Below are 10064 nucleotides of genomic sequence, written 5' to 3' on the forward strand. Positions count from 1 at the left end.
CTGGTGGGCAGTCAGACAGGCCAGCTAACTGGCCACACCCAGAGCGCTGTGTACACTGGGTTGAGCCAAGATTTCAGAACGTGTCAGTGCGGGTTCTACATTCGGGATTAATATAAATTTAAAAGGATATAATATAATTCCATAGAACACATGGGCCATGGCATAATAATAAGTTTTAGTGCCTTAATTTTGGGACAGTTACAGCCATAGTTAAACGCCCCTCTGTATACACAACGTCAATAGTGGAAGTTCTCCAGAGTTACAGCAGTGCACCGCTAACGAGTTCATTTCTGACAGCAGCCGTTGGCGCTAGCATTAGCATTAGCTTGCTAGTTGAAGAGCCAAGTTTGTTTAGTGTAGCTTATTTCTTCTAAGTCTTACAGAACTCTTTCTTGTGAAAAATTATGTGTTTCGTGTCGTTCACTGTATTCATCTTCACCAATATTTAGTTAAACCCTGTCACAAGAAATCACCTTCGAATATTTAATGATATTTGTGAGATATAGCCGTCAATTTGACAAATTAATTAGTGTTGTCCACGAAAACAATAAAATGTAAGAAAAGCAGACCCTAACATTAATTTTGTGTTTTCATTATCATTCATTTGTCTGATTATTAATTTGTACATTATTCGGAGACTATATTTGCAGTTACAAATAGTTGCAGTTCTTGGTTAGTTTTCACCCTTGTGAATTTCCATTGACTAAACTCTCTTTCCTAATGGCTCTGGTTTCAGCAAATGCAGCTGTGGCGGTGTCGTGCCAAGGTAGTGATCTCCGCCAGAGTATCTCCTGTACACGGTGAGAACCGCTTTGTAAGCTACTTTCCTTCCAACAGAACTACTGTTCTCATGATCATTTCACAGTATGAAAATGTTGGCCTGTGATGGCATCAAACACTATGGTCACATCTGTTAAATGCTTGTCCTGATACAAAACCATCACCTCCTAAAAGGTCTGACGTCACTTGTATCTTTTATCTGTGATGCTGTGTTCAAACGTCACGTTTCATCTTGTACATTACTCAGATTATTGCGCATTACTCAGTATTTTTCCTTTGTCAGAAAGTGTCTGCTTTCTTTAAGAGTGTGTTCAACCATGAAGTGTTTTATTTTACAGGTAGTTCAGAGCATGCTTCATCACGCTTTTTTTTCACCAAGGTTAACCAGGAATATCAGTACTATACCATTATGATATACTAGTATATATTATGGTATAATACTAGACTTTTCTGGCTGTACAGCTTACAATGAAGCTTAATGTAGTTTTATTTTGCAGGTGTCATTACTCGAGGAAATATGGGGAAGTTTTGTCTTCCTTTGTTAAAGATAGAGGGGGGCTAGTAACTAGTAACCCTAACCTCAGGTCATAGTCGTTAGTTTAAACTTCTGTGTGGGTACGTGCTACTTAAACTTACCTGAGAAGCTATATTTAATAACAGGAGTCTCAGTAATTAATCTTTCTTCATTCATTTTACGAACCCGTCTGATATGTGACAGCCAGCTACAAAAGCAGGGTAGAAAAGACATGAAAACACTGTTAAAGCACCATAGAAGAAGAGCTGCTGTGGATGGGGGGCGAGGGTGGAGTTGCATGGAGCGTTCATAACTGAAAAATATGTTTTTCCAGGAGCAATGGGGCTTGAAAATATGACAGTGTTGAGAAGTTAAGCAGTGTGGGGGGGTTAGAATATAATTTATTTTGAGATGTGGCGTTTGGCGCTGATGTGTTCTGGTTTTAAGGCTTAAGCTTTGTGTTGAACATTGTCATAGAACAATCCTGTTGATTCCACATGGTTCTTTAGACTTTATGTAGACCTTTAGAGACAAAAATTAAATACACCGTACCAGTGAAGAGATGCATTTCAAACAAGAATTACAAGAAAAAGCACAAGCCCCCCTTTGTGCAGTGATTAACTTCATCTTCCAAAAATGCATGGGGACATTTCTAATATGAAGAGGCAGACTGTTCCATGATCTGGGAGCAGCAACCGAAAAGGCTCCGTCAGCCCTGGATTTGAGCCTGGAATATGGGACCTACAGAAGGAGCTGGGTTTAGGACCTCAGAGCTGTAACTGGAACATGTTGGTGTAGCAGTTCTGACAAATATGATGGAGCCATATTATTCAAAGCTTTAAAAACAAGTAACAGGATCTTAAACTTAAAGTAGGCAGGTAGGGTTTTGGCTTTTAACACTTTTAAGCACTGGGCTGATCTGCTGTCAATCACTCTAAATTGTTAGTGTGAGGTCGACTGTAAGAAGTAAATGGACCAAGAACGCTAACAGCATCCTTTAGTAGTTCAGAATGACCAAATCTAATAATTTCAGTTTTCTTATTAAGATTTAGGAAGTTCAACACCATCCAAGCTTTTAAATCCTTTAGACAATTCAGCAGTTTAATTATAGAATTGCCTTTAGATATTAAAGGGACATATATCTGAACATCATCTGCAAAGCAGTGGTTGGAAATGCCATGCTTTTTAATTATAAAACCCAGAGGCAACATATAGAGAGAAAATAGGAGTGGATCTACAATGGATCCTTGTGGGGCCCCACTGAGGCCTGTTTGAATAAGGCCCTGCCTCCTGACATTTGTGGACACTACAGTAGTAATATTTTACTCATCTTTCTGTTCTTTCATATTTACCTAAGAAACAAAAGTACCTGTCACACCTGCCTTAGTAGCTCATTAGCTGGGTTATAATCGTTTCTCATCTGTGGTGAAACCACAAAGACTTACAGTAACAACACCTCCCCGGGGGTGTTAGACTAAATCCTGTTGTTGTCTGTGTTAATGTGTGAATCTGGTGTTTTAAATAACGTGTTAAACACCAGATTCACACAGAGAACACAAACCAACCAGCAATGGTGGTATTCCATACGGGGCTTCTAAAATACAAACCAAATCAAATTAAATGCATTGACCCTGAATGCTAGTTGATATCACTTTCAAGTCAGCATTTTTAAGAAGACGGTCTTTCAATAGCTGTTACTGCATCCCAATTTGAGCTTAAACTACATCTATGTGACTCATCCAATCATATTACCAAGTTAAACAAGATATGTGACAGTATTACTGGACTGTTAGTTTGTCTGGCTGAATTACACTTAATGGGAATGGGAAAGTGCAGTGAACATGCATTTAGCAGACGCTTTTATCCAAAGCGACTTACATATCAGGATATAACATACGGCTAACGTCAAAGCTAACAATAAGCTCCATAGAGGGAAACCACTAGTCAGACTCTGTCAGAGGTGACAGCCAGGATGAAAGTGTAGAAATAGAGTGCAGGTATAGAGGGAAGTTCAGAAATAGAAGTGCAGTGGAGGGAGTAGGGAAGTACAGGGAAAGTGCTAGGGTAACAGATGCTCTCTCAAGAGCTGGATCTTCGAGAGTTTCTTGAAGATAGACAGGGACGCCCCTGTTCTTGTTGCGCTCGGTAGGTCGTTCCATGCTTGTCCACATGTGGAAAAGCATGTTGGAATTATCAGAGCTGCGGTTTGTTCTGCCAGACTGCCTCCCCACATCCGAGGAACAAAAACTTTACTCCGATACCTGAACAAACATGGACAGATAGCGCCTCCTGGTGGATAAATATAGACAAGATAAATTTTAGTTGAAAAGTATAACACACCAAAGATTGCAGTCAAGTGCTGACTGCTGGAAACAAACTCACACTCGATATTTCAGCCTTAGGGTCTTCCTATAAGTCAGTACTGGTGAGAACTTTTACCATATAAAATGGTGAAGAGTTGCAGAAGTTGAAGAAGGTGATGAAAGACTTGTTTTCTTTCATGATTTTATAAGCAATACAGACAGCATTGCTGCTGAAGTGGAAAAGGCAGGTATTTAATTTAACTACCACAGCTTATAGTGAGCACATCCTCTGGCAAAAATTAAGGAATGACCACACTTGGAGGATATCCATTCAGCTTCTCTTTATGCAACGTGTTTTTAAAAAAAAAAAAAAAAAATCACTGTTCATACTTTGTTGCACCTCGAACTGGCTTTTATGACTTCAGCTTTCTTGTACAGCAGCTGTCAGATCAGCTTTGCAGGATGGGGGTCTTGTCAAGGACAATTTTTTTCAATTTCCACTATAAATTTTCACATAGATTTAGATCTGGACTGTTTACTGGTCATGTCACTGAAATTGTGTATTTCCTGAAGAAGAATTTGAACACCTTTTTTGCGATATGTAATATCATCCCGACAAGGACCCTGATAGAGTGAGAAAAGTACCCAAAATGTCAGTGTCCACATGTACATTTAGAGGTAATGACTGCCATTTCCTCTGGTCCTTTTACTGATATCAACCCCATGTCATCAATGACTGTGGAAATCTGCTTGTTTTCCTCAGGCAGTTATCTTTATATCTTTCATTGAACCTGCACCAAACTATAGTTCCAGAGCAGATTGGTGATTCATCTCTGAATATCTCTTTGATCCACAGCCTGGACTTTCCACTGTAACCTTGTTTTCTTTTCTTCAGGCATTACTGATGGTTGATATTTGGCTTTTCTAGATAGAAACCTTCAGTCGGTTTCTTATATTTCAGTCACAAACATGGGCTTCTGTTTCTGTTAATAGTTTGACGTTTCCCTTTGTTGGTTTTTACTCCAGATTTTAGAGACAGCTGACTGTGAGCAGCCATCACCTTTTGCTGCGCCTGCTGTTGAACTACGTTCTTGGAAGGAGTTTTATAATCCTTTCCATTGTTTCCTCTGACAGGTCTCTTGTTTTGGGCCATGTTTCCTGTCAGTCAGCCAGGTGGAACAGGAAAAAAGGTATGTTTTACAAAGCCAAATTGCTTTCGCATTGAAAGGAGTCAGCTGAGGTGGCTCAGGTACCTGGTTAGGATGTCTCCTGTTTGCCTTCCTTTGGAGGTTTTTCAGGCACATCCCAGCGGAAGGAGGCACCTCAGCAGACCCTGAACTCACTGAAAGGATTCTATATTTCTTCTGCTCTGGGAATGGAGAGCAGGAGGATGTCTCTGGGGAATATCTGGGTTTCCCTACACGACCCAACCTCAGATAAGCGGATGATAATGGATGTGTAGGAGCCATGTCAATTGTATATGTGTTGCCACGGTGATATGCTGGGTTTAGGTCACATGGGCACAGCTATAAAGAGGCGCTCACTCACCTGTGCTCAGGTGAGAGGAGGGAGGAAAGGCTGGTTAGCCGTAATTTTTGTTGACCGCATACATGCAGCACGATGTTCTAACGTACAAGTCTTTATCTATATGCACGTGCTACTGAAGAAACGCTGGAAATATATATACAAAATAAACATAAACACGCACCAGGACTCGGCGTCCATTTTTACAAACACAGCGGGTCACGCAAATAGACAGAATCCTAACTGCTTCTTCCTCTGGCGACTTTAAGAGGATATTGGAAGTCGCTTCTACAGGACGGATGCATGTTTTGTCATTTTTTCTTCTTCTACAAAATAAAAAAGCTGAATATTATCCAAGTGTGGTGATTCCTTCATTTTTGAAAGGGGTTGTAAGAACAAAATACTAAAAAACAAAAAACATTAATTCCTGACTGATAGCTCAAACCAAATGTGGACACGAGCACATGATCCCCTGCTGTGCGATGTGGAGATGCACAATAATAGGGGGAACGTCTCAGTTCACAACTTAACTGTGCCTCCAGCTAACAAGTTAAATGACTGCATTGTTTTAACAAGGCACAAAAGAGAAAAAGCACACATAAATCCATTTATTTCTGATCTGTACAATTTTTATTAAAGTTTTAAAAGAATTATAAGTTAGAAATGATGCTGCAAACTGAATATATTCCTTTTAAAAATATGAACCAATATAACAAAGCAGATTTTATATCATTGCTTATAAAACTGAAGAGTTTCTCCACTCGCTCGACTGGCTGATGAGTCGACACTCGTCCTGTTTTTTTTCCATTTGGTTTCCCGATACTCTTCTTACTTACGGACTTAGTATGATCTTGACTGTATTTGCTGCTTCATTGCTCATCACTTTCAGCTCTTTATACACAGATTAAAGATGGAAGGGCGTCAAAAGTCTTGCCGTTTAGTTCTGCAGCAACAATTGGTGGATGAGTGCTGAAAACAAAGATGCTCAGATACCCCTGCTGGACAAGCACTGGTTGACCACCTCCAGCAGGGATGAGTTCTCCAGAGCTGCAGCCACTCTTTCCTTGTCTGCCAGCTGTTTGTTCACTGCACATGAAACAAAACAAAGCAGAAAACCTTTCTATGCTGTACAGTCGTCTCAAATCCAAAACAATGCATACATCTTTAAAAATTAATATGAAATACAGAGTCAGAAATCTCATCATGACCACAGTCTCTTTGTTTTTTACCTGCTTCCTCTGAGGCATGAGTCCCAGGAGTTATGTGAACATCAATCTGAGAGGAAGCAAAATGCTTTTAGGCCAGAAATGAAAAAACAAAACACTGACAAATAAATTCCACACTGTACAATATCCTGTTCAAACCAACTAAACTGCACAGGGAGGTGAACAAGCGCACACATACTTTAAACCTGTCTGGCAGGGAGCGCAGAAGTTTCACTTTGATTGATAAACCAATGAGTGTTGCCATGCTGCAGTGGGGGATTGTCGGTGTGAACTCGATGCCCACAGAGCTCTCTGCATCATTAACCTGAGCAAAAGACAAACACATAGAAAGGGACTTTAAAAAAAAAAAAAAAAGAATATATTTATGCCTTAAAATTCCTTGGAAATATCTTTAAATATAATGCTTATTCTGTTGAAGAAGGCTGGTGAGTGAATATCAAGTTATATATTTAAATTAAGCTTTCAGCATCTGGTAGCAATGCAATGTTCCTGGTATCCAGGTAGATGTCAGTCTAACCCTGTTAACATCCAGTATTATCGTGCATCCTCTGTGGATCTGGCATCCAAAACCCTAAAGAATCCAATCTGACCGAGCATTGTGAGACGCACCAGAACACCCCGAATCAATTTGGCTCCAGGTTAAGAGCTGTTTTACCAGCACAAGGGAGTCCTTACCACAGACTGCACAGTACAGACAGACGTAGTCCTCTGGTGTCAGACGTGATGCTCACGCAGACTGCTAGGTGCAGCTTCCCAAAGACATATTTTCAAGGCAAGGAGTTTTTGCTTTTCTTCTTCTTTTGTTATAAAAAGTAAAATAGCTTCTCTTTTCAATGCACGAACACCTGCACAAAGCCACGTTCAAACCCAGCTGGATGTAAATGCGTACCTTGACTCGAACTTGCTCCACCACATTGAGATCCTCCAGAGACAGAGGATGCTCTGGATCGTTGATGGATCGGATCAGATGTAACAGAAGTTAAAGAATACAAGAAATAAACATCATATAGGAGGTGTGATGTTATCTATCATGGGCAATATGTATGAAATTCATGCATTTATTTTCTATCTGCAATAAATAACCAGAAATGCACAGTAACAGCCGTATATGTGATGTATTTGTGTAATGCATCTCATATCAGGAGCCATTATGAGCACACAAATAGATTTGATGGTTATTATATCAAATGATTCAATTACTCATTTTGTAATTGGCTGAGCAACTCGTATGTTTACTAACATTTCCAAAAGTGTCCAAAAGATGTAAAGCAGGGAGAAATTAGATTGAAAGTGACTGTTTTCAAAATGCTTATTGATCAAACTTAACTGGATCATGTGCTCCGGTTAAGAAAAATAATACACGTCGATAGAAATCAATCAGCCAGAGAAATGTCGGTTATTTTCCGTTTTAACAGTGTAAATTAGACGTCAGCAAAAGGAACCTCAACTGTGTTTTTCTTAAACAGGATATCAAATATTTCTCTGTCGTCGATGGGGTCGTGGACGTCTTCGTCCTCCTCGGACGCCATTAGCAGCCTCTCCCCAGTCCGCTGGAAGATCACCGGGTTCGCATTCTCCAGCTGGGCCCCACCAGACATTTCAAACGATATTTAAGTCCTCGTTTAACAGAAAACTTCTAAATGTATTTTAGTCGTGCTGTGCCTAACACTGTTTTATCCAACGCACTTCCTGGAATAACGGAAAGCGGCAGCAGCCAAAAAGACCGCAAAGAAGGTTTTAAAGGAACAGTACACCCAAAATAATTTCAGCACAACAAAACAAGGAGCTCAAAAAAGTCTTCTGCTGTGGGTCTCCTTTGAATTTGAGACTATTTGAGACCTAAAGTAAGAACCTTTACATACAGAGCTGTAGCTCCTCGTTTGCCCTGTAGATGGCAGGTACTTCTCATTTTAGCCCTTAACTGTCCTGTATGTGAATGTTCCTGTAGACAATTCTTTCTGTAAAACTTCAACATGAATAAGATCTTCTGCCCATATTCAAATGTATATTAATTAATTGTACTACAATTATGTGCAGGTATATACAGTGTGGTCCCCTGCAAAGATAAAGCATGTGTTGTTTCTGCCAAATATCATATTTCATATTTTCTTCACCTGTGCACCACTACAGTTTCACAATCAACCACCAGGAACCATATATGATGGCAAAATGAAACAAGGCTCAAGGCTTCCCTTTTCAGGCGTGTGCTCAGATTGAAAAAGGGGCGTCTTACATGGCATTTGACATTTGTTTAAGGGAAAATATATCGATCACTATCTATCATCTATCAGAGGAGCAGCTTGTATGCTGGGCATTGATTATTGCAGCAAAAAGCAACAAGAGCACTGTAATCAGAAGAATTTGTATACCCGGGGAGAACATGCAAACTTCACACAGAAAGGCCAGTCAAGAGTTGAACCAGGACCCTTTTTGCAGACAGTGCTAACCACCACAACATTGTCCAGCATATCAGGGCTCATTATTAGGATGAGTGAAATTTTAAAGTTCTTCATTGTTTTTTATTGTATTTGTAGTGAGAAAGTCCAATTAAACAGTGATCAGGTTTGAACTGAAATAATTGATGGAATTGTGGTTTCTTTTTAGAGCCTATACTTTTTTACTTGAATATATGAGATGAATCGGTACTTTTACTTTTATCTTAGTTAAATTGTCGTGATCCTTGGATTGTTACGTTTTGTTTCCACTGTGCGAGTTACTTCCTTTTTTGTTTTGGTAGATCCTGGTCATTTGTTCGCTTCCATTGGTTTGCAGCTCCCCTGTCACGCCTCGTTTCATTTGCTGATTGCGTCACCTGCTCTGCATTTATAATTATTTCCCTCAGTATATCTACTCGCAGTTTTCAGTTGACCCCTGTCGTATTAGTATTTTTTCATGTTACTCTTTTTCCACGTTAGCTGCATTTTATCTGATCGTCGGTTTGTTTAATTGGTGTTTTCAGTGAGTTTATAATCAAAAGCCTCAGACACCGGTCTTCACCCCCTCCTTCTCAGTCCTGCATTTAGACCAGCTTCCACCATAATCGTGACAGAAATTAGTATGTGTAGCCCACTTCTCCTTGAGTAAAGATTGAGTGTTTTTGTTTTTTTTCTCCAACTTCCAACAAAGAACAAATGAAATGAGCCCCAACTGGCTCGAGTCTGTGCCCCAATTAGTTTCTTATCTGGAAAGGTTGCTGATCTCGTCAGGACAGAATCTTAATGAGCTGCTGAAGTCAGTAGAATTACAGGAGACCGGTCGATATGAAAAGCCTCACTTCACCATGATATGCTCACCTTTTGGGAAAAACTGTGCATAATGAGGCTGCATATGGTTGCAGACACCTGCCTGATTCTTTCTAATAAAAATGTCAGGTATTAGGGCAGCAGCAGAGGTAAAGGCCGAAACACTTTCCTAATTGTAACAATATGAAAATCCTGCCTTGAAATTCACTATTCTACCCTTCAGATAGCAATAAACGGCTATATAAGACATTCTACTGGAAACTCATCTATTTTTAACCAGTGTCAAAGTTATTTGGTGAGGAAAGAATAGTATGAAGCCTTCTTCTTTTAACACGCAGATTACAGCATCACCAGGAACACAAGCGACTGTGTGAAAAAAATAAAGAGAAAAAAACAAATATACAATAGATCTAAATCTTCACGAGCTGGTAGAAACATTTTTCACATGCATCTCAAAATAAGCTCTTCAAGTGGT

The 10064-nt window shown here is 39.7% G+C and overlaps 1 protein-coding gene across 1 annotated transcript; it reads right to left on the minus strand.

Moving 5' to 3' along the window:
- Positions 1–5747: 5747 nt before the first annotated feature.
- On the minus strand, positions 5748–8041 carry ciao2b (cytosolic iron-sulfur assembly component 2B). The gene is made up of 5 exons (XM_072390587.1): positions 7817–8041; positions 7237–7314; positions 6526–6651; positions 6351–6396; positions 5748–6207 (listed from the first exon to the last, which is right to left on the minus strand). The coding sequence occupies exons 1-5, from the start codon at positions 7943–7945 to the stop codon at positions 6107–6109; spliced, it is 480 nt and encodes a 159-aa protein (XP_072246688.1). The 5' UTR covers positions 7946–8041; the 3' UTR covers positions 5748–6106.
- Between the last annotated feature and the right edge of the window lie 2023 nt (positions 8042–10064).

Source organism: Leuresthes tenuis, unplaced genomic scaffold (genome assembly GCF_036924035.1).
Source record: "Leuresthes tenuis unplaced genomic scaffold, fLeuTen1.0.hap1 SCAF_8, whole genome shotgun sequence".
Lineage (NCBI taxonomy): Eukaryota > Metazoa > Chordata > Actinopteri > Atheriniformes > Atherinopsidae > Leuresthes > Leuresthes tenuis.